The 24,945-nt window shown below is 39.1% G+C and overlaps 1 protein-coding gene across 10 annotated transcripts in view; it reads left to right on the top strand.

Moving 5' to 3' along the window:
* Dst (dystonin) overlaps positions 1-24,945 on the top strand; it is a 430,289-nt gene that overhangs the window by 383,969 nt on the left and 21,375 nt on the right. For all 10 annotated transcript variants that reach the window (XM_045156178.1, XM_045156180.1, XM_004668209.3 and 7 more), the window contains 11 exons: positions 527-682; positions 3,635-3,832; positions 4,092-4,220; positions 8,516-8,686; positions 9,326-9,481; positions 9,876-10,082; positions 12,959-13,078; positions 15,551-15,720; positions 17,217-17,376; positions 21,045-21,239; positions 21,748-21,876. In XM_045156178.1, the coding sequence (XP_045012113.1) occupies positions 527-682; positions 3,635-3,832; positions 4,092-4,220; positions 8,516-8,686; positions 9,326-9,481; positions 9,876-10,082; positions 12,959-13,078; positions 15,551-15,720; positions 17,217-17,376; positions 21,045-21,239; positions 21,748-21,876 (1,791 nt within the window). The remainder of the gene's footprint in view (positions 1-526; positions 683-3,634; positions 3,833-4,091; positions 4,221-8,515; positions 8,687-9,325; positions 9,482-9,875; positions 10,083-12,958; positions 13,079-15,550; positions 15,721-17,216; positions 17,377-21,044; positions 21,240-21,747; positions 21,877-24,945) is intronic.

The following is a 24,945-nucleotide window of genomic DNA, read 5'->3' on the forward strand; positions in this document are numbered from 1 at the left end:
GCCTGAGACTCTGAGACTTAGAATCTCCCATGGAAAGAGCTGGGCGTGACTATGCACAACTGTAACCCCAGTCCCACAGACCTGAAAATCATTGGAGCCTGGCAAGCACCCAAATCAGTAAAGAGGTGCCAGCTACAAGTAGGACCGTGCAGAAGAGTGATGGAGTGGAACACCAGATGTTCTTCTCCAGCTTCAGCCTCCCTAGGCAAGCGATCCCTGCCCCAGTGACTGCAAGGAACACCACACTCAAAATGAAGTTACATCGAAAAAAAAATTTTTTAAAAATGAAGTTACATAAACTTTAGAAGTACCTTAATTCTCTTATTAGAATTCTCCCTGCTCGTGCCATATTTAACCACAGAGAATGTCAAACTCAAAATGTAGAAAGATATGACTAGGGTTCACAAGATATGAGTCATGACAGATAGGCAGCATGAAATAATCATTTTCGTCCTTGTTTTGTAAATGGATGTCATTCGTGATGTCAGATTCACAACTGTGTTTTCTTCCTCTGCTTCTTTGGCAGCACAAGCTGGAGGGGGCTTTGTTAGCACTGGGTCAGTTCCAGCATGCCCTGGATGAGCTCCTGACCTGGCTGACGCACACTGAGGGCTTGCTAAGTGAACAGAAACCTGTTGGAGGAGATCCTAAAGCCATTGAAATTGAACTTGCCAAGCATCATGTATGTAGCTACTACTGCATGTTTCTGTCTTGAGTTAAAATTCAAGAGAAGTTCATGTTTCTATTTTCTCTCATTGTTCAGAGAGATTATCATCAAATACATCAAGGGTGTGGAGAAGTTTATTAGGGCTACATGGCAGGCACTAAAGATTTAAATCCCTACTTCTACCTTTTACTGAATTAACTTTACCAATTTGTGAATGTTGTTAGGGATAGCCTAAAAAGTTCTTGGCTCAAAATGTGCCCACCATGGGTTTTAAGTCTTGACTCTAATCCACCTCCTGTCCATTCCTCTGTCACTTGGGTCTGTGTGGAATGAGACAGTGTGAGAGAGTGGGTATGCAGGTAAAGGCCAGAGGACATCCACAAGAGTGCTGTCCACTTATCTTCACAGATGCACAACTCTCATTATACTGCGGCTTTTCCTTCTATCTCTGTATCTCCCTTATGGCTGACTAACTATTTGGGGCATACTCCTTTCTCAATTAGTTTTCTACAGTAGTTATCATGTTGAAGAGTTCCTAAAATATATATGTATTTATGTATTTGCATGTGTGTGTATGAGTATGCTAGGGCCTCTTGCTACTGCGAACAAATATCAGATGAATGCACCGTTTTATGTGTCTGACTTTATGTGGGTACTGGGGAATTAGACCCAGGCCATCAGTCTTGTAAACAAGCACCTTTAACCAGTGAGCCATCTCCCCAGCCCAGTGTCTTACGAGTTTTTATTTGACTTGAACCTTATATGTTGCAAGTTTTTTTTTTTTCTTGAGATATATGTATAAATACACTATGTTCTTGTCACTTTGTGAGACTTGGGCAATTATTCTTAGTGACTCACTCTCTCTCTCTAAGTCACTTGACTGATATAAAACTTTTTCACATTGGAACTCACCCTGCCATTCCACAGTGCCAGACTTTAACCCTACCTAGTCATAGTAATATCTTCAGTAATGTGAATCCTAACTTTACCTAAAATTGCTTTATCAGATAAAAAATATTCATCTTAGGACTGGAGAGATGGCTTAGCAGTTAAGGTGCTTGTCTGTGAAGCCTAAGGACCCAGATTCGATTCTCCAGGTCCCACATAAGCCAGATGCACATGATGGTGCATGTGTCTGGAGTTCGTTTGCACGCCTAGAGGCCCTCGTGCACTCATCCTCTCTCTCTCTCTGTTTCTGTCTCTATCACTCCCTCTCCTGTCTCAACTAAAAATAAATCTTAAAAAAGAGAAGATTTATTTTATATTTATCAACATTTTTAGGGGCTATGAATATAGCTCAGTCAGTAAAGTGCTTGCCTTGCAATATGAGGACTTGAGTTCAATCCTTAGAACCCTCATAACAGAAATAAAATATTGAAAGATCTAGTTATTTGAGATGGGGATCTGTTCATCTGTCTAACTAGTTAGAATTAAGTTTCCCCCTCCCTTTTTCCCTGCTGTTTCTTCAAAGGTCAAAAGTAAGCATACTTAGAATTGACAAAACAGTTGTTGGAAGAAAGAGGAGGGCACTGTTTCTATCCCCCGAGGGAATCAGTCTTCCTCGGCAGTAATTTAATAAGGGACAGACACAATTTAAAAGAAGAAGGATTTTTATAGAATTATGTTTAAAGAATTATATTTTAAACGTAGGCAACTCTCACATACTATTAGCATATCAAAGTGTGAGCACTCTATGTACACCATAAAGGTAACACCTCAGCTGGTTTGGAAGTCTGAAAAACACTGACCTACTAGGTGCTTCAGAGTGAGAACCACACTATGCCGTATGCCCGCAACTCCTTTCTGGAAATCCTCTGCTCTGGAATCCCCTCCACATGTGTGGTTCTTCCACAGGGTGGGGCAGTGTTCTTTGTCCTTAGTGTTGCCAACCTTACGTCACTGAGTGTAGAGTTAAAATCAGCTCTTATGGAGTCTTTTCCAACTGGGAGTTCTAGAATCCATGCAGTGAGTGAAGAGAAATACATTTCTTCTGTCAAAACGGTAATTTTAAAATTAGCTTGTTGCAAATGTGATAACTTTATTTGAAAATGAATATGTAGAAACCAAAACATCTATTAAGACATGAAGATTAATTTTAATTAAAGTGAACTTGAATCATGTCTCTATATACACTAGCATCCGTTGTGAGATCATTCTACTGGGAAGATCTAGCAAAGTGCTCTCACATCTCAGGCTGCTGGTAAAATTAGCAGTGTATATCTAGGAATGCTGCAAAGTGGAAGAAAAGGAAGCTTGTCACTTGAAAACTTGGTATTGAAATTGTTTTTCTTTTTGGGCACATATGTGTATGTATGTATGTGCACACCCATATCTGTGGGTGTGTACATGTGGAGGCTAGAGGTTGATGTCAAGTGTCTTCCTTGACCACTCTCCACCTTACTCACTGAGACGGTGCTATTCGCTTGAACTCAGAGCTCACTGATTTCGCTAGTCTAGCCAGCCAGCTGGCCCTGGGGATCCCTGGTCTCTGCCTCCATAGTGCAGGCGCTATACATGAGTCACCACATCCACCCAGCTCATGCCACGGTGCTGGACATCCAAAGTACAGTTTTCCTGCTCATGTCACTGGCACTTAACCCACTGAACCATCTCCCAAACCCTGGTTATTAAAATTATGCTGTGAAGTTTTTGTTCCAGAATGTTTGACATCTAGAAAACACAGCAGCTTGTATTGACTGGTGATCTGGCTCGGTTGGTGGAATGCATGCCTAATATACATGAAGCCCTGGGTGTGAGCCTCAGTGCTACAGGTACTGGGCATGATGGTGTACAGCTGTTTTCTCAGCACTGAAGGTAGGAGATCAGAAGATCAAGTCACCCCAGCTACATAGCAAATTTGAGGTCAACCTGGGACACATGAAACCCTCTCCAAAAACTAAAAGGGATTAAAAGTAATGGTACTGTGTTAACCAACTAGCAAGCATGACATTATTTTAACATTTTCAGGTACTCCAAAATGACGTATTAGCCCATCAGTCCACAGTGGAAGCTGTCAATAAAGCAGGAAATGATCTGATTGAGTCAAGTGCGGGAGAAGAAGCAAGCAGCCTTCAACACAAGCTCAAGGTTTTAAATCAACGCTGGCAAAATATTTTGGAAAAAACAGAACAAAGGAAGAAGCAACTAGATGGTGCCTTGCGCCAGGTGAATAAAGGGAATAAATTTTAAGACTCTGTATTGTTGTTCAAGCCCAGAATTGCATAGACCTCTTCCATGAATTCACAGAGCCCGGGCACTGAGCTCAGCGTGGGACTCTTGTCTCCAGAGCTCCTGACAGAGAGCCTGGGCACTGAGCTGCTAGCCCTTGTCTGTCTTAGGAAATTCAGAAGTCTTAAGGCTGGGGTTAGCCTAAAAGTAACAGCGTTTATGATGCAAACTTAAAACTCCTTATCTATCACTTCAGGCCAAAGGATTCCATGGTGAAATTGAGGATTTGCAACAGTGGCTGACTGACACAGAACGTCATCTGTTGGCATCCAAACCTCTGGGAGGTTTACCAGAAACAGCCAAGGAACAGCTTAATGCCCATATGGTATGTACAGTGCTTTCTACAACTCTAGTTTCATCTTAACAGACTGCCTGTTAGGTATTGGCTCTGGTGAAAATAGGAGAAGATACAGTTTTGTAGGAGAAACCACTTTAAGTGTTAGAAACACCATTTGATGATGAAATTTTTCAAGTCAAAATCTATTCTATATTTCAAAGACCAGTATGTCAGCACATAAAAGGGGGTTTTATGAAACTTTTGAGAAACTTGTGGTAATATAGCATTGTGTATTCAGTGTTCCTGAAGTAGGAAGAAAACTCAGTAATCAGATCAGATTGGGCATTATTTGGCCACACCTTAGGGGTAATCATACCACTTGGGAACCTGATTCAGGAGAGTCATGATTTTGAGGCCAGCCTGAGCTACATAGTGTGACTCAGTCTTATAAAACTAATCACATTGGACTTAAATTTATTGTTCAAGCATGATGGTTTCATCTTCTTTCATCTTTCATGGAAAGATGGAAAATATTTTCTTTTTCTTTCAAAATAAAATCACCATTTGTTTGCACACCAGTGGCAGACGTTTCCTTTGGCTTCACTCCTGTGTCCACGTGGAGCCTGCGCCTGGGCAGCATCTACCCAGATTCTATGACACTGTCACCTCCTGAAATGTAGAGGAAAGGATAATGAGACTTTAAACTACCTCCTGCATTGCAATATGAGTTGAGAAGTTAGATTATTGTTATATTTTATTACTGTAATTCAGGTCTAAAAGTGGTTGAGAGGAAACAGATTTTGAAAATTGTCTAATTTTTACACTTAAATTTGCATCTGAGATACTTTTTAAAAATATTCAACATTGATAATAATTATCCTGAGAAAGTGAAATTTGGCAAAAAAAATAATAAACACAAGCTTTTGTATATGAAAGTCTGCACTCTTAAGTAGATGCCTGACATTGTAATACTTTAATAAAGCTGCATTTGTGCAGAAGTAATGTGTAATTCAGTGATTTGACACATGACCATCTTTTATATGTTAATATTTTCAAAAATACTTTTTAAACATTTTATTGGCAATCTCCCTTCATACACCCTGATCATAATTCTCTCCCACTACTGGAACCCTCCTTTCTAACTACTCCTTCTTCTCTTTTGATGACATCCTTGTTCACTCCAGTATTATGCAGATCTTGTGTAGGTGGAATCAGCCACTGTGTCAAGAGTGCAACAGCCACTTTGTATCTGGAAGACACTATTGCAAAGTTCTCCTCCCCTTCCTTTGGCTTTGAGCCTTGAAGGATATGACAAAGCTGTCTTAGTGCAGAACATGTCACTGTCACGTCTTCTCAGAACTATGACCAGTTTTGAGTCTCTTCAGTGGTCACCTCCATCAAAGAAGAGAAGCTTCTCTTATTGTAAATGAGAGTAGCATTAATATGTAGGCATAAACATTAATATTTAGAGGACAATTTTATGGACATAATATATGTCTGTTTAGCCAAACAATATAGTAATTTCCCCACTTAGGCTTATGACCTCTCCCTAGCCATGAGCCTTTGATTAGATTTTTAGTACCAGGCATTAATTCCTTCCATAGGGCAGGTCTCAAATCCAATCAGAGAGCAGTTGGTTTCTCCCATAAAAGCTATATCACCATTGGCCAGTGTTACATTTGACCTGGCTGGCCAGCTGTAAAGCTTGCAGGTCCACTGCTGGTTAAGACCATTGATAACTGTTCTCTCTCAACCCACTGCATAGTTCTTTCCAGCATCCTAGTACCTAGTCAACAGAGCTGAGGCTTTCAGGTCAGCTCCACCTTGATTTGTCAGTGACCTTCAGCCCAAGCATGTGATGTCTAAAGCAGTAGGGTTGTAGTGGTTTGATTAGATGGCTCCCAATATATTCAGTTGTTTATTTGTTTGTAGTATGCATCTGCAGCCACCTGGCCAGAGGCAGTGTCACTGGGTGGATCTTAAGGTGTGATGGTAGGTTTCAGATTTTAATCTAAAGATATGCAAAGTGTGCCTACCTGGAGTTCCTGAAGTGTGGTATGAATTTTGACCTTTAGGCTTGTACTTCTGTCTCTCTGCTTGGTCCTGTGAAGGCAGGCCAGCTTCTTCTGCCATTTATGGAACTTCCCCTGGATCTGTAGGCTTCAATAAATATCCCTTCCTCCATAATTGTGCCTGGTCTGGAAGTTCATCTCAGTGGACCTGAAGCTGTCAGCTACAAGGGTCTTACCATCTAGTTCTTGTGGGCAAGCAAGAGCCTTGGCAATAGTTTCTATTGTTTAGGGGGAATCAGAGAAGTAACCATCTTAGTAGGTGTTGTGAAAAAATAAACTAGAATAGCAAGTGTAGCTAGCATCTTACTCAGTTCACAGTTACCCTGAACAGTTAAAAAAAAAAAAAACTGTGCTATAAAATTTTCTAGAAATCTTCAGTCTATTAATGAATAAGAAAATCTGGGTTAGAGAGATGGCTCGGTGGTTAAAGCACTTGCCTGAAAACTCTAACAATCTGGGTTCGATTCCCCAGTCCTTACATAATCCAGATGCACAAAGTGGTACATGCATTTGGATTTCTTTTGCAGTGGTTACAGGCCCTGATGTACACACACACACACACACACACACACACACACACACACACACAGTGTCTGTATCTTTCTTCTTGCAAATAAATAATTTTTAAAAACATCAGAGTTATCATGATGTGTTGTTGATGATGATGTAACTGTTTTCTTGCTGCTACAATAGGCCCATTGGTTTTACTTATGAAGTAATTTTGGCTAAATAATAATTTAGGAATACCTTTCTTTTCTATAAAACCTGAAAGACTGTGATTGGCTCATTACATTCCTGAAAGTGCTCCTACAGCTTTTACAGAGTTCATTAATTATAAGTTTAATAAATTCTTGAGCAAATAAATGGTTGCTTATTCTCTAGTAGCATAAATATTGTCAAAGTATTACTTTAAAAGAATAGCAGAACTTGAAATCAGATCATCTCTAGAACACTTCCAAAGAAATATTACCTATCAACCTATTTAATTTTGGTACAGTAGGTAAAATGATTTTTTATATCTTTACCTGATTTACTAGACTAGATATTCCATGCTTAAACAAAATTAACGAATTGTTGGTATTTCTGATACCATTGAATTAATGTTCTTTTGATGTATGTACAAAATCTGAAATAGCACTGTTGCTGATGTTTTGGCTATATATTAAGTTTTTCTTTAAAATTTACAGCATTTAATCAGTGATGTCACAAATGTGTTTCAAAAGAAAGGCTTTTTCAAAGCCCTTAGATCCCAAATCTATTTGTTTACTTGTTTTCATTTATTTGAGAGAGAAAGAATGGGTGGACCAGGGCCTCTTACTGTTACAAAGGAACTGTGGATGTCTGTGGTACTTATGTGTATCTAGCTTGACATGGGTGCTAGGGAGCTGAAATGAGCTGTCTGACTTTGCAGAGGAGTGCTGATAATGCTGGGCCAAAAGAAGGTTTTTCTTATAAGGTTGAGGAAATAGAAGTTTTGAGGTGATGGAAATGTTGTAGTATCTCATTTTTTTTAATTACAGAGCTGAAGATATTTTTGAGATGTTGAAGATATAATTTTTCAGCAAGAACTTTGATTTGACCTGCATTATTATGAAATCAACCAAAAAAAAAAAAACAACCCAGTCTTAACATTTCTGATGAAATATAACTTTTTTTCATTGGTGTTAAATTTTGAACTTAAGAATTATTTTCTTATATTCTTCTAGAAAATGTGCATGTATTATAGTTGGAAGCTTTAAAAATATTAGAAGTGAAAATATATTCATGGCACCTCAAGTGTAGATCCAGTAACTTGACCATCTTTCTGTTCTGGCTTTTTGATTTCTGTTCATTGTATGTGTTCTGAACACAGGATTAAATAAAATAGTTTAGTAAGTATATCACAGTCCCAGGAAGGACCTAGAAGAGCCTACAGAAAACTGAGGAGAAAGCTGAGGTTCAGAGAAGTCAATTCGCTTGCCCAAAGTCACAGATTGATTTGTCAATGCAGAGTAGAATTTTATTGTGAACATGTAAATTATTACTTCAAGCGTTAGCATGCAATGTGAACGTGCAATGACAGCATCTTCTAAGATTTCTCAATAGACAGGGGGTTGACCCTAGGGGTTTGTACTGTTTCAATATGGAGGAAATTCTAGCCTTTGTCAGGATTGTTCTGTATCCCAGAAAATTGAATGGATACTGTGGCATTAGAATAAATGACCTGAAAAAATGTAACACTTACTTTCTATTCTTTGAAAAATCAAATAACTTGAGCATGTCTCAATTTAGGATATTTGCTCCGCCTTTGACATTAAAGAGGAAGCGTACAAGAGCCTAATACAGCGAGGCCGGCAGATGCTGGCACAGTGCCCTGAGTGTGCAGAGACAAACGTTGAACAGGACATCAATAACTTGAAAGAGAAATGGGAATCCGTGGCAACAAAACTCAATGAAAGGAAGGTACGTTCTTTGGTTAATGTAACAGGGCTAGTGTTTTCGTGTGTGTGTGTGTGTTTTAATTTCATAGCTTTTGCCTTATTTCCAAGTAGAACTATCAAGAATAGAACTTAAAATGACTTGACTCATATTTTTGCATAGTCCTTTGATGTTTAATGGAGTCCGGAGGAAATAGTATTCAAACACAAGAAAATGAAGACCAAAAGATGTTCAGTATAAACAAATATATCTCCTCAGTCAAATGTTCACCAGCATTACCGTGCTCTATTTTAAATGTGCTGTGCTTAACTTCTAGATCATTACTAGGTCTGTCCCAATCATACATTAAACAAAAGAACGTGAGAGGATGATGCGTTCATGCTCATGTTTCATAAGCACTTTCATAAAATTGATGGGAAGCAGGTGGCAGTTTATGTTACATTATTCACTTCCTTTTCAAACAGTAGAAGAACAATCTAAGAAACGTCAATAATTAACATAGTGCTGCCAGAACACTACAATAGGCTAACAGTGAGGGAATGTAATGCATCTTTTCATAGGACGTGGCCCCAGCAGTTGTATCTGAATGACAGTTGATTAACCTGAAAAACAGTAACCAGAACTCAAGTGCCAAATACTAATTTTTTTTTTTTTCTTTTGCAGACTAAACTGGAAGAAGCCCTAAACTTGGCAATGGAGTTCCACAATTCACTCCAAGATTTCATCAACTGGCTCACCCAAGCTGAGCAGACCCTAAATGTGGCTTCTCGGCCAAGTCTTATATTGGACACAGTCTTGTTTCAAATTGATGAACACAAGGTATGAGTGACTCCAATGGGACCAGGTTTTCTTCATATAAGAAGCATGAATTTGGTAGTTCAAATGCTCTCTTTTGTCCTTTAAAACTGCATGTGCTTTACTAGAATGGGAAGCATGTTTAAGATCAGTCCACAGGATGGAGAGATGTCTCAGCAGTTAAGGCACTTGCTGGCAAAGCCAAAGGACCCAGGTTTGCTTCCCCAGGACCCATGTAAAACCAGATGAACACAGTGGCACATGCTTCTGGAGTTTAATTGCAGTGGCTGGAGACCCTGGCATAGCCACTCATATCTCACTCTCTCCCTTTCTCACTCTCTCTCAAATAAATAGATAAATAAATAAATATCAATCCAGTTTTCCTTGCTTCTAATTATGTTCTTTTTTTCTGTGAAAGGTCTTTGCCAATGAAGTCAATTCCCACCGTGAGCAGATAATAGAACTGGACAAAACTGGAACCCACCTGAAATATTTCAGTCAGAAACAAGATGTTGTCCTAATTAAAAACCTACTTATCAGTGTCCAGAGTCGATGGGAAAAAGTGGTTCAACGGTTGGTGGAAAGGGGAAGATCTTTGGATGATGCAAGGAAGAGAGCCAAGCAGGTAATAGAAGGTTGTTGAATCTGTCTGACCTGGACAGTGTGTCACTGGCATACTTGTATTACAGCTCTGTCATGTATAATAGGAGACAGGGTATTTACTTCCAGAAAGGGCTGTAACCTACCTTTGCATTCTCACATTGCTTAGTCCTGGGGGGCTCATGTTGAAAATTAGAGCTTGACTTCGTGGATGAGCCATTATCACTTAGGTCCAAAATTTTTAGTTCCAAAATTTTTATTGGGTTTGTTTCTTTTCCCTTATCCTTTTGTCCTCTGCTCTCCACTCAAGTACGGGTGCCCTTCTTCATTATATTTGTTTACTTCCTAAGCCATGCTTTCTTCATGGTGTGAGCTGAGAGCCAGATCTGCTGCTCCCATCGCCAGCAGCTTCCTGAGAGGCACAGTCTATTCGGCACACCTCGCCTCCCAGAGGACTTGCTGACAAGCTTTCATTTCTTCCCCAAGATTTTGTTATAGCTCCATGTCATAAGCTGGCTGTCTGAATTGTTGAAACATGGTGAAGAGGTTCAATTACTCATCTCTGTGTCTAATGGAGATATCTGCACCTTGGCAGAGATCTTTTTTAAATTAATTTTTTAAAAATATTATTTATTTATTAATTTATTTGAGAAGGAGAGAGAGAGAATGGGCACACCAGGGCCTCCAGCCACTGCAAAAGAACTCTAGATGCATGTGCCCCCCTGAGCATCTGGCTTACATGGGTTCTGGAGAATCGAACAGGGATTCTTTGTCTTTGCAGGCAAACACCTTAACTGCTAAGTCATCTCTCCAGCCCCTAAAATTAATTTTTATTGAACATTTAGTGCATTATTCAGGTTAAGTGTTATAATTACTATTTTCACCTCATTCAGCTCCTCATGTCTAGTATCGGTGCTGTTGCAGTCCATTGTTTTGACGAGCTAGGCTCACTGGTGAGGCAGAAAGATCTCATAAGAATTTAGTGTTTAGGTATTACTGTTGTATGATTTTTTTTCCAAGGCATCATCTCCTTCTAGCCCAGGCTGACATGGAATTCACTTTGTAGTCTCAGGCTCACACACTCACAGCGATTCACCTACCTCTGCCTCCCAAGTGCTGGGATTAAAGGTGTGTACTACCTGGATTGTTTTATAATTTTTATTGGGAAGATTAATATTTGAACATACTGAAAATTGCTCATATTCCCTTCAGGTTATCCTCTTTTTTTCCACTCTCCCATGATTGCCTTGCCCTTGAGGGCCCTCTTCAGTCTGCGTTTCTGTAATCAGTATTGGGTCTTGAATGTTCCTGTTGGTTCCTGTGGAGAGGACAGTGCCTCACAGTACACCTTCACACTCCCATTTTTGCCTTCTTCTGTCCCTCTTCTGTGGTGTTGCTTGAGCCTTAGAGTGTTTGGACTTTTAAAGCTAGCAACACAAATGTTTAGAGTCATTAGAAATGGCAGACACATTATTGTAAGATTGCATTCCATTGGTACCTTGTTGATAGGGAGGTGTGATACCTCGGTCTACCTGAGTCCCTGGAACAGAATCAGACTCTGATAGTTCTTTCAGATTATCTTAGTTCTGAGCCTGACACGCACCTCTCCACAGGCATTTCCTGAGCTATAAACATCTGATTTACAAAGTTTCATCAAATTCTAGTAGGCAGTTTTCTCCTTTTAAATAATTTTATCATCTCATTTTGTTTAACTTTATATTTTCTCTGTTTTTTTACCCGAAGTAGACAGATTTCTCTATTTTTGTGGCTTAAGAATAGCTTTGGAAGTGGGACCCACCTTAGAGCCGATGTGTTTGCGCTGTTGAACTGTCACCATATCCGCTTTCTGAAGCAAAACACCTACTTGGGCTTCCTTTCATTTTTCTTCTTGTTCTTTCTTGGTTTTTGGCTCACATTGTGATTGTAGTTCTCTGAATTTAGCTATGATGTGTGTACCCTAAACTCGCGTTTGTCCATGTTTAAGCTGGTGGGAGTTGTGTGCTGAATGTGCAGGGCAGGAAGCCAGAGGTATAAGAAAATGCTCGCTAGTAGCCAGGCATGGTGGCGCACGCCTTTAATCCCAGCATTGGGGAGGCTGAGGTAGGAGGATCACTGTGAGTTTGTGGCCACCCTGACACCACATAGTGAATTCCAGGTCAGCCTGGGCTAGTGTGAAAACCTGCAAACAAACAAAAAAAAAAAAGAAAAAAAAGAAAAGAAAATGCTCACTAGTAAGTATCCCTGCAGATTTTGTGACTCCATGCTGCCTTGTTCACATGCATCAGTGTGTGAGACTCTGGCACTGACCTAAGGATATTGAGAGCTGCCTTGTGAGCATGAATCAGTGTGTGAGGCTCTGGTACTGACCTGAGGATACTGAGAGTGCAGTAAAGATCCTGAGCTGTCTTTATTAAATAGCAGGGTTATGTCCTCTTTTATCTTGCTTCCGTCCATTTTTATTCCTTTTTCTTGGTATAGGAAATGAACAGGGTAGAAGTAATCCATATGTCTCAAGAGATGGCAGTCCACAAAGAAAACAAAGCAGAAACAAAACAAACATTTTCTGAGGGCTTATGTTCATTATTGAGCAAAATGTATGGGAAGGGAAAGGGGAAATTCTCCCTTGAGCTCCTTAACTGTATTGAGACTTATTCCTGCTCTTCTTAAAGCAATGTGTGGAATAAGTTACAGTGAAGTATCCACAGGTCACGGCCACAAATGCCAGGCATTGTCAAGATACTTTTTCATTTGCTAGTGAAAGTCGTACTTATTTTTCTTCAAGGAGAATTTTCAATTAATGATTTTTAGTATACTCACTAATAATTTCTATTTTACAAATTGCTACATTTCAAACATTGTATACTTGAATTTTTTCTGGAATAACATGAATTTCTTTGACAGTTTCATGAAGCTTGGAGTAAACTGATGGAATGGCTAGAAGAGTCAGAAAAGTCTTTGGATTCAGAGCTGGAAATTGCCAATGATCCTGACAAAATTAAAACACAGCTTTCACAGCATAAGGTGAGTCTTTCATTATGAAAGGCATATTGTCTCAGTAGCTATTTCAATGCCACTTACAAATTCTTACTTATTCATCACAAGAGAGGAAAAGAACAGGTTGCCCAGTAATATGGAGATAGGTGCTTAGATCCCAGCCACATGGGACTCTAGATCAAGAAGATCTCAAATTCAAGGCCAGCCAAGGGAACACAGATAGGCCCTGTCACAAATATTAATAAATTAGGACTGGAGAGATGGCTTAGTGGTTAAGGCGCTTGGCTGTGAAGCCTAATGATCCAGGTTTCATTCTCCAGGTCCAATGTAAGCTAGATAGATATAGAAGGTGGCATGCATCTGGAGTTTGTTTGGAGCGGTTAGAGGCCCTGGCATGCTCATTCTCTCTCTCTCTCTCTCTCTCCTTAATAAATAAATAAAGATAAAAATAAATAAAATTATAAATGTTGTAGTATAGACTCTTTTAAACAGAGTGGTAAAAATATTGATTGCCTCTATCCAAGAGTTGGTAAGTGACTGTGTATAATTGTATAAAATCTCAGTCCTGCCTTCTAAGCCACAGCCAGCAGCTTCTTTATTAGACCAGAAGCATGGACAAACACTGTTTTTGATGACTTGAAAAGGCTGGAAACACTTTGGATGACTTAAGATGTAAGATCATTAAAAAATTATAGCCATTCTAAGGGCCACTACCAGAGGAAGATGAGAGGAGATGTATTGAATGTCCATCTGCCCTTTGGCTGGCTGAGGGGCTATGAATGACTGGTCCTGCTGACAGCCAGTGTGTGCCTAGAGCTGCCATGTCCCTTCTTGGACTGGCTCATCCATACTTGCCCTGCAATGGGAATATGTGTCTTTTCAGAATGAAATTCCTTATTTGAATTTGAAGCATGGATGCTATAAAATCATACGAGAGTAACATTTCATATTTAAGTCAGAGAAGTCTAGAAAACAGAACATTCAAAGAACTCATTAGCTTCTCTATTTTACAAAATTTTTTATGCATGCCAAAGTCCTTTATACTAATGCAGCCTGTTAACCAATTTTAAAAGTCTTTTCTTGTCAACACTGGGGAGCATTTGTTTTGTAAAAGCCCTAATGTGTCCTGTACTCAAATAGAATATGTAGTATGTATCTGCTGTATGAAGAAAATCTGTGTGACTTCCTAAATAAAAACAGTATGTTCAGAATAACATGAAGCAATAATCTTTGTGATAGCAAACTAGAAATCATGTGATACTGTAGTTGTTCATGCCTTAAAATTTTTTAGATGGAATTGCTTCCTGTTACAAGACAAAATAGATAATATAGTCATAGTAAACATTTCAAATGTAGTTTTCAAAGGCAATAAAATTTATTAGTCAATTTTGACCTTGAGATTTTGGAAAATGATATGTTCATATAATTCTTATATGCTGCTGGGATTGAGAACCTCTCTACTAATGTTGCTTAGATAATCTATGAACATGTGTATTGTGCGTTATGTTGACCTGTCTTGTTTTGTTTCATGAGATTATATATTCAATGGTCAGTGGCAGTTGTCTCATTTTTCCTACTCTTTTTTGTACTTAGAAATTCCTACCAGATATAAAATGATAATGAGAGTCCTACCAAGACAGTGTCCCAGCTCTATAATTATTTGTGGTTGGTTATGTAGAGAGAATGTAACTCACCCCTCCACACATATGTACACATACACAAACATGAAAGATTAACTATAGATGTCATATTAGCAATATAATTATCTGATACTAGAAAATTAATCTATAGCTCTTTTGAGATATGGATGAGGCCATACATCTAGGAAGAAGGGAAGAAAACTTCCCAAGTGATGTAGCTAAAATAAACAGTTGGTCCAAATATCAGGCTATAGAAAAATGGTTCTGATTTGCCACTTATCAGGCGTAGAAACAGAATTACGTGTGTCATTGTGAAGATCTAAAAAAAGGTGGCAACAAGTCTATTTGCCAACAAAAACCTGTAATAAATTCTTATCATCTAGTTCCTCTATGTCTGGACTAGTCTCAGACCCATGATTATATTTCATCTTGTAGAAACTGTCAGTAGTTTCTTAGTAGTTCCATTTTATCATGATTATTGTAATGTCTGTCTACATCTTCAAAAGGCTTGGTACAGTGGTTTAGCCCTTGCCTAGCATTCTGAGGTTTAGAAATCTTGATCACAAGCAAAATGAAGATTCAGGATTGTTTTGCTTTGAAATTATTTTCTTGACAATAACAGGCAATCTCAGATTAATTTAGCTTCTTGTAAAAACAAATCCCTGAATTTTACAAATTTTTATTGTTATTGTCTATTTTGGGATGTTCTATGTAGGATTTTTCTATATATCTGGCTTGATTACTAATGTCTCTCACTGTTGGGTCTCCATTTGTTGGAGATGCCTTTTTCAGTGCCTTTTGTCTATTTGTGTATTGGTTATAAGTAGAAACAGATCTTGTTTTCTTGTTAAACCTATAGGAGTTTCAGAAGTCACTTGGAGCTAAGCATTCTGTGTATGACACCACCAACCGAACTGGTCGCTCTCTGAAGGAGAAAACCTCACTAGCTGATGACAATCTTAAGCTGGACAACATGTTGAGTGAACTCAGAGACAAGTGGGATACCATATGTGGGAAATCTGTGGAAAGGTAAAACATTCTTTCAAGCAGGTTGGTGCCTTTGTAGATCTCCCTCACAGATACAGCAGTGCTGTTTGCAGGGACCTCGTATGGACCCCAAATACTTCTTTGGGTAAGGAACATCCTTTCACTGACACAGCATTTGTATTGAGAAAGCTCTGCTGTTTAAATATTGTTTATTTTTAATTAGATTAGCTTGGTTGTTAGTTTTGAGGCACTCAAACTCATAGGGATCCTCCTACCTCAGCCTCCTGAGTGTTGGGGTAATAGGCGTGCACCACCATGCCCAACTATCAAATATGCTACTATCACTCCTATCATGTCCACATAACTACTAAAATAATTTAGTTTACTTATTTTTGTGTGTGTTTTTCTTTTTTTTTCTATTTTTTCCTTTTTTTAGTTTACCTATTTTTAACATACAAATGGGTTATTATCATTTCTCTTCACTCCCTTTGAGAGCTTGTTTTTAAGTATGAGATAAAGATAAAATGCAGGCTCCATAATGTAGCACAACATGCAGTGCTTGTCTGATCCAGCACTCCCTTCCCACGTCCGTCACCCTTCCCAGTTCCAGTCTTTCTCTTCATACTGTTGCCAAGGCCCACAACTTCAAAACTTCCAAGTATTTGGTTAAATAGTAGTAGATATTATAATATTTGTATATGTAAAATCAGATATTTTGGGACACTTGTCTTAGTCTAAACAGGAAATGCATTTGTTTCATATTCACATTACACATATAGCATGAAGTAGTCTCACAGTGTGGAGTTTTCCACCCATGGAATCAAGTTGGTACTCAAAAGGTTTCCAATTTTAGAACATTCTGAATTTTGGTGTTTTGGATGCTCTAGAGAACATCACAGTAAGTTTTTAAAGTGTGAATTATTGTGGAGGTTGTTAACCTTTGTTTTACTTGCCCCAACGTCATATATGTGATTTAATATATGACATTTAAAAAAGAAAGAAAGAAAATTGTAGTGTTAGTTCACAAATCAATGAATTGCAGGGCTACATTTGGGGCTTGTGTGACTAAAGAGCATGAGAAGACTTGGGGCATGATTACACTGCTCTGACTGAGATGATAATGGCATAAAAAAACCCTTAAAGGATCAGTGAGTTCCAAAGTTGAGATGCCAGCTATGTATTCAAAGAAAAAAAAGGAAAAATTTTAAATGATTGGTATTTTCTCTTTTAAAAAACACTATATTTTTTATTTATTCGAGATATAGAAGGACAGGGAGGCAGATAAAGAAAGAAAGGGCACACCAGAGCCTCTACTCCAGATGCATGTACCATCATATGCATCTGGCTTACTTGGGTACCCTGGAATCAAACCTGGGTCATTACGCTTTGCAAGCAAACACCTTAACCACTAAGCCATCTCTGGAGCCAAGCTTTGTTATTTTCTAAGGAAAGCAGAGGAAGCAGGTAAACATCAATATGTCTTTCAGCTGCATAGGTGAACTTTAAAAGACTAATTTGTCCACTCTTTTTTTTCCCAGGCAAAACAAATTAGAGGAAGCCCTGTTATTTTCTGGGCAATTCACAGATGCCTTGCAGGCCCTCATTGACTGGTTGTATAGAATTGAGCCCCAGCTGGCTGAAGACCAGCCTGTCCATGGAGACATCGATTTAGTGATGAATCTGATTGACAACCACAAGGTATTGCTGTCAGGGGCATTTTATTTTATGTTATAATTTGAGTATGGGGAAAAGTATAGTCACTTATATTAATTAGCCCTTGAAAGTCAGGTGGATAATGCCTTACTATATTGCTGTCTTTACTATTGAAATATGTATGTGTTTGAGCCAAATAGGGAAGCTGCTTTAAAAATGATGGGGAAAAATTACTTTAATTATCAATGAAATACTTTTGCTCTTAGTTACCTGGTCTAAAACCATTTTAGAACTTAAGAAGTGATTTTATTCTGTGTTGCCTTAAAACACATTTTAAGAGTGTTGTATTGTCTTTAGTTACTAATTTCATCAATTATGTAATAAAATTTAAAATCACTCACTTGGAAACTTGGGCCTTGGTCATTGAATAAGTGTTGATTTGCAGTATCACCCACTGGAGTCATTATTAGATATTCTTCTATGCTAAAAATCCTTTTAAACTTATTCCTTAAACTAATTAATGACTCAACAGCATGTGATATAAGGAGTTTGTCATTCATCTTCAAAAAATTGGTTTCATTGCAATTTTCTTTTTCTTTTTTAATTTTTATTTATTTATTTGAGAGTGACAGAGAGAAGGAAGCAGAGAGAGAGAGAGAGAGAGAATGGACGTGCCAGGGCCTCTAGCCATTGCAAATGAACTCCAGATATGTGCGCCCCCTTGTGCATCTGGCTAACGTGGGTCCTGGGGAATCTAGCCTCGAACCAGGGTCCTTAGGCTTCACAGGCAAGCACATAACCGCTAAGCCATCTCTCCAGCACTCATTGCAATTTTCTAATATGTATGTTCAGTTGCTATGTAGATAAAGGATATATTTGAGATTTCCAGTTGCTACTAAACATGAGGTCCTAATTTCTGATCAAATGTGACAGTACAACTTTCATTGATTTTTTTTTCTCTGTATATGTGTTTGTGTGGGCATGTATCTGTGGAGGCCAACAATCAATGCCAGGTGTCTTCCTCAGTCATCCTCTACTTTATTTATTTATTTTATTTTTGAGACAGAGTCTTGTCACTGAATCTGGATCTTACCGATTCTGTTAGACTAGCTTGCCAACAAACCCCAAGGATCCTTTTGCCTCTAATTTCCCTGCGCTGTGATTACAGGCGCGCACCGCTATGCCCAGCTTCGACATGAGTCTGAGAACCCAAACTCGTGTCCTTATGCTTACATGGCAAGTGCTCAGAAAATTTATTTTATTTTTAAGTGTTCTCTTAATACCATCCCGGTTATGCTGTCCTGACATACTTGATATTTTAAAATTGTTTCTCCGTGGGCTGGAGAGATGGCTTAGCAGTTAAGAGCTTGCCTGTGAAACCTAAGAATCCCAGTTCAAGGCTCGGTTCCCCAGGACCACGTTAGCCAGATGCACAAGGGGGCGCAGGTGTCTGGAGTTCGTTTGCAGTGGCTGGAGGCCCTGGTGTGCCCATTCTCCCTCTCTCTCTCTCTCTCTCTCTCTCTCTCTCTTTCTCTCTCTCTGCCTTTCGCTCTGTGTCTGTCACTCTCAAATAAATTAAAAAAATGAACAAAAAAACTATTTCTCCTTTTATATACTTATTTTGTGTTTTGTTTCTGTTCTATGACCATACTTGTAGGAGAGTGTTGTTATACTTAACAATAACAGAAAATGAAAAATAAGGAAAGAATATTGGACAGGCACACAAAATTTTTTTTTAATTTTTAAATTGTATTGTTCTTATATATTAAAACAAAATTTTTTGTGCATGATTAATACTAACATTTCCAGGCACTCATCCAGTTAGTAATGAATAACGTAATGTTACTCTTTACATAAATGCCATTTTTATAAGCTCACTGCCTAAAATATTCACTACCTTAAGCCCTTTCCAGATACTTTTATACATTAAAGGTCATCAATAATTACTTATTTAGCATTGTTAACAGAATGAGAAGGGTTAGGAAGTTAAACACATGCATAGAACATTGGAAAGTCCACTTTGGAACTAACTCATAGTCCTATCACAAGCCGAATATTTAAATATTGTTCTCTCTCATTTTATTCATATACAGAAAAGATGGTAAGATGAGCATGTATTTTTATATACAAACTCTTAGATCAGTAATGAAGAACACAAGAATCAGGATTAAACTGGCAGAAAGATGCCAGTTTAATTGCATATCATTTTAAAATTCATCAAAATCAGGCAGGAGGAAGAAAGCTCCCAGAAGCCTTTCTCTGAAATAACAGCTAATAATTTAGTCCTCTAAAAATGTGAAAATACGAATTAGTGCCTCGGATGCTGTGGAGAAAAGGCACCTATAGAAAAGGACCATATGTGAAGTCCCTGTAGGATTGTGTCTTTCTCTTTGGACCCTTGTGATGCATGCATATTAATATTGCACATGGATTTTTCTCTGTGCTACAGCTCACAAGAGTAGTGGGTGGCTGGCATGCATGTGGGAGTCATATCAGCGATTTGAGGGGAATGAGGCACACTACCATAAGAATCAAAACAAGAGGCAGTTTGAGGCATTATGTGTGTGTGGAATTGAAATTTAAAAAGGCAACCACCATTATCTAAATTTGATGTGCCATTTACAAAGTAAAATATTAATGTTCTGTCACTTATGAGAATGCTACAAGACTGTAAATAGAATTATCCAAGACTGTGTTCTTCATAGTATTTGAGTAGGAGCACTAACCTTGGGAAGATTTTGCCAAACAATATGGTTATTAAAAATTGTAGGTCTTGGGCTGGAAAGATGGCTTAGCAGTTAAGCGCTTGCCTGTGAAGCCTAAGGACCCCGGTTCGAGGCTCGGTTCCCCAGGTCCCATGTTAGCCAGATGCACAGGGGGGCGCACGCATCTGGAGTTTGTTTGCAGAGGCTGGAAGCCCTGGTGTGCCCATTCTCTCTCTCTCCCCCTATCTGTCTTTCTCTCTGTGTCTGTCGCTCTCAAATAAATAAATTTTAAAAAAAAATGTAGGTCTTGGGCTTAGTGGTTAAGGCACTTGCCTGCAAAGACTAAGGACCTAGTTTCGACTCCCTGGCACCCACATAAGCCAGATGCACATGGTGGTGCATACGTCTGGAGTTCATTTACAGTGTCTAGAGGTCCTGGCACACCCATCCCCCCTATGAATAAATAAATAAATTACTGTGGTTTTATGGGGGCTGAGGAGATAGGGCAGTCAGTACAGTGCTTGCTGCCCATGTATGAGGACTTGATTGAAGTTTAAATCCCTAGCACCATATACATGTCAGGTGGGCATGGAAGCTGTCTATTGTACCAGCATGTGGGAGGTGGGCACAGGGCATTCTCGGGGACAAGATGACCAGTTTGACTAACTGAATTTGTGAGTTTGGGCTTGAGAGAGAAAGGGGGAGAGAGAGAGAGAGAGACTCCACCTCAGTAAAATAAAGAATAATTTAAAGAGACACCTGATATGAACCTCTGGCTTTCTGATGCATGCACACAAGCATATACATGTGCCAACATACAGGCACACTGCTTTCACACGCCGGCCCCCACTCATGTACACACGCATGCACACACACACATAAACCCCATAGGTCTTAGATGTTTGTATGTGATGTTTTATAAATACACATATTTTCAACAATTATTTTACTATTTTGATTTTATAATCAAATGTTATTAAGAAATTAATAATAATATGGTCTTCTTAGGTCTTCCAAAAAGAGTTGGGGAAGAGAAGCAGCAGTGTGCAGGCTCTGAAGCGCTCTGCCCGCGAGCTCATAGAAGGCAGCCGCGACGACTCCTCCTGGGTCAAGGTCCAGATGCAGGAGCTGAGCACCCGCTGGGAGACTGTCTGTGCACTTTCTGTATCAAAGCAGACCCGGCTAGAAGCGGCCCTGCGTCAGGTAAGGTCCCCATACGTGATTCCTAGGTGTGGTGATACAGTATTAGAACCTTGGCAAGAACAGCTCTAGAAAGAAGTTTCTCACCTTGGGAAAGTCCTAAAGAAAATTCTGATCTCATCACTGCCTTGACCCCACCACCCTCCCGTGAAAATTTAACTGATGTAACAGAGGGAGAGTTGCTGATCTTCATCTAGAAGTTCTGCTTGAGCAATTTTCTAGTTTGAGAGTACAATAGGCTGCCCCTCATGTAAACCTAAGTGGTTAGAATGGTGGACTACCTTCCTGCGAATCTTATTGATGTGCTACTAAACCTTTGCTTACATTTTTAAGATGTACAACCACATCTCTTTATAGTAGTAGTGATGCACATAATTGATTTAAATTAAGACGGGTCTTCGCTGAGGGAAAGAATCTTTACTGTTCTGTAATTTTTGCTAACAAGTATATTTGTGAATCTTTGTGTGTGTGTGTGTGTGTATATGCACGTTTGCACGCACACTGCTGACAGGCAGAGGAATTCCACTCGGTGGTCCACGCCCTCTTGGAGTGGCTGGCTGAGGCGGAGCAAACCCTGCGTTTCCATGGTGTTCTCCCAGACGATGAGGATGCTCTGCGAGTTCTCATTGATCAGCATAAAGTAAGTCATTTCCAAAGGCTAACTAGCAGTAACGGGTAAAATCTACAAAGGGGAGAGCCGCAGCTCAGGATTACACTATTAGCAACTACATGAGCTTTTTCCTTGCTGAGAAGTAATTAAGCATCTGGTACATTTGAGAATGTATCTCCATCTTACTTACTTACATACCTGGGTTCTGGACACCTACACACATCTTTGCTTGTTCCGGTTATAAAGAAAGTGATTATTTGGGAATTAGTCTCTGTGTTTCCTATATATAGGAAGTACATTGATTTTTCTAGGGGATTATTTGCTTCTGAACAAAGCAAGTAAAATGTTCTAATACTGAAAAAAAAAATTTTTGAAATTTTATTTAGGTTTCAAGATTGAAACTTTCTTAATGAGTAGTTGTAATTTATAAAATTAATCCACTAGAATTGTGAGTTAATAACTTTGACCCTCATAAACAAATCAAACAAGCAACAAGCCATATCATAGAATTTAAAGTCCTAAAAATTTATTGTTAAACCTCTCCCACTTTTATTTTCAATTAAGAGCCTTCTAAAATTCTTGTAAGAATGAACCTATATTATACATTAAGTTTACAGTGTAAATTATAAATTTAAAGCATAAATTCTATACTATTGAATAACTAACCAGGTGAAAGTCTTGCCATTGAGATTTTAAGCCAAGTCTTTTGCTATAGCAGCGCATGGGCCTTAACAAAACAATTGAGAGTGATCCAGATGTCCACTCATAGATGACTGCTGACTTTGATTGGAAATGTCAGAAATTACAGTGCTCACACCAAGTGTAGAATTGATGTAAGCATTTCCTATTATCTTCAAAGGATCTTTAACCACCACTAAATAACCTTGACTTTCAAGGTCAAGTTAGAAATACCCCATTCATTCCATGTATTGAATCATCTACAGAGACTTCTTGTTTTAATTAATACCCTCTCACAATGCACACCAAGAGAAGTTGGCTGACTACAGCAATACAATGCTGCCTGTTGTTAATAAAAGCAACACAAGCTTGCCCAACATTATCTGGAGAGATGAAGTGTTGTGGATACTATTTCAATTTCAAGCTGGACTATACGAATAGGAAAACTACAACAGATTTATTTATTTATTATGTACTTATTTTAGATTCAGCTCACTATTGAGAACTCTGTTGTACCATGGCTGTCCATCAGCCAGTACTGAGCTCCACTAATATGCTTTGATTTGGTTCTTAGAGTGTAAGCCTATCGATGCCCACAGGGCAAATGTCACACCTTGCAGAAGGAGCCCACTGTGCTATGGGCACTTTCACAACAGACCCAGGAAACCTCCACAAAGCAAGTCTTTAGGGAAAGGGTCAGAGTTTTCATAACTGGGTATTTTAAAATATCTTTAGACAGCATAAAATCACTTGTAATTCTATGGAACATTTCTTTGTAATAGTATTTTGCAGTAACACTGCAAATTCCTTTTTGTTTCCTGGGCTTTCCTTCACACATTCTCCAATCAAAGAAAATGGAACATTTAATTTCCTACATGTACGGCTTCCTTGGCATAGTCTAATTTCCATGTCACACTTTCCCCCATGCATGAGAACAAACCATGAAATGGGCAGCTGACAAAGGGTCTGGTCTCTCCGAGTCCGTTCAGGAGCCTGGCCCTGCTAGGGTGTGGGTCAGCTGCACCATGAGGAAGCACAGTTGGCATGCTTTTCTCTTCCAGGTAAAAGTGTTTATGTTTTTCTCTTTGGAGGATCTATATTGGGGAAATTAAATTTTTTATTAAAATATTTTATTTATTTATTTGAGAAAGAGAGCTGGAGGGAGAAAATGGGTACACCACTGCAAACAAATACATGTGCCACTTTGTGCATCTGGCTTACATGAGTACTAGGTAATTGAACCTGGGTCCTTAGGCTTTGCAGGCAAGTGCCTTAACTGCTAAGCCACCTCTCCAGCCCTAAGATATTTTTTAAATATTTTATTTTTATTTACTTATTTATTTGACAAAGAAAGAGGGAGAGAGGAAGAGAGAGAGAATGGGATCACCAGGGCCTCCAGCCACTGCAAATGAACTCCAGACACATGCACCCCCTTGTGCATCTGGCTAATGTGGGTCCTGGGGAATCAAACCAGGGTCCTTTGGCTTTGCAGGCAAACGCCTTAACCACTAATCCATCTCTCCAGCCCCCTAAAATATTTTTAAATTAGTTTATGATGTGAAAAGTGGGTCATGCTCTCACAATATATTTATGTATGTCAGGATATATGCCTTTGACACCATAGTCCTAAACATGGTAAATAATAACATAAGTAATAAAATTATTTATTCCATAAATCACAAAGTTCCTTTGCGCCCAGTGAAATGGAGCACAAAAGTGACAGAGTCTTAATCTTGAGAATCTTGGGGTCTAGTAGACATGCATGAACAATAACAAAAGGAGAATGCAGGAGCTTATAGCAATACTGCTTCTTAGGTTGAAAACAAACAGCCCTTGCTTAGTATAGTAACGGACTTCTTTCCAAGTTCAAATGTATGCTCCCGTGACCTGAATAGCATGGGTGCCATCTTGATCTGCGTTCTCTGTCACTCCCTGTCAGGTCAGCACGCCTTCTTAGTGTGCATCCACATACACTGGGGCACCTGGCTGCTCTGAAATCCAGGGCTGCTCTCTAGAAGCATATCAGATTTTGTAGGACAAAGGTTCTGTCTGATTTTTACCACACTCATTCTGTTGCCTGTGCTGTGGGTACGGTTCTGATGTTGATGCTAAACAGTACAGTTAATGTCCATGAGATATTTAGAAGTAGGTTATTTGAATGATCATTTTGACCAGTGGAGGCACTGTGTATTTTACTCTTCCAGAGATGGCCTTAAAAGGCCCAAGGGCTTGGTGGGGGAGAAGGAGAGCAATTTCCTGTCCTTCTAAGGGGACAGCTTTTACCCTGGCCAACCTGATGCCATTTCTGCCTGTTCTGGCCTCCGCACTCTTCCCAAGACACTTTTCTCCCTCATACCCACGAATAATTACAGCTCCTTGCTCAGCCCTCTCTCTCCCTTTGCCCTCCTTTTTTGTATATAT

This window comes from Jaculus jaculus, chromosome 8 (assembly GCF_020740685.1).
Source record: "Jaculus jaculus isolate mJacJac1 chromosome 8, mJacJac1.mat.Y.cur, whole genome shotgun sequence".
NCBI classification, from domain to species: domain Eukaryota; kingdom Metazoa; phylum Chordata; class Mammalia; order Rodentia; family Dipodidae; genus Jaculus; species Jaculus jaculus.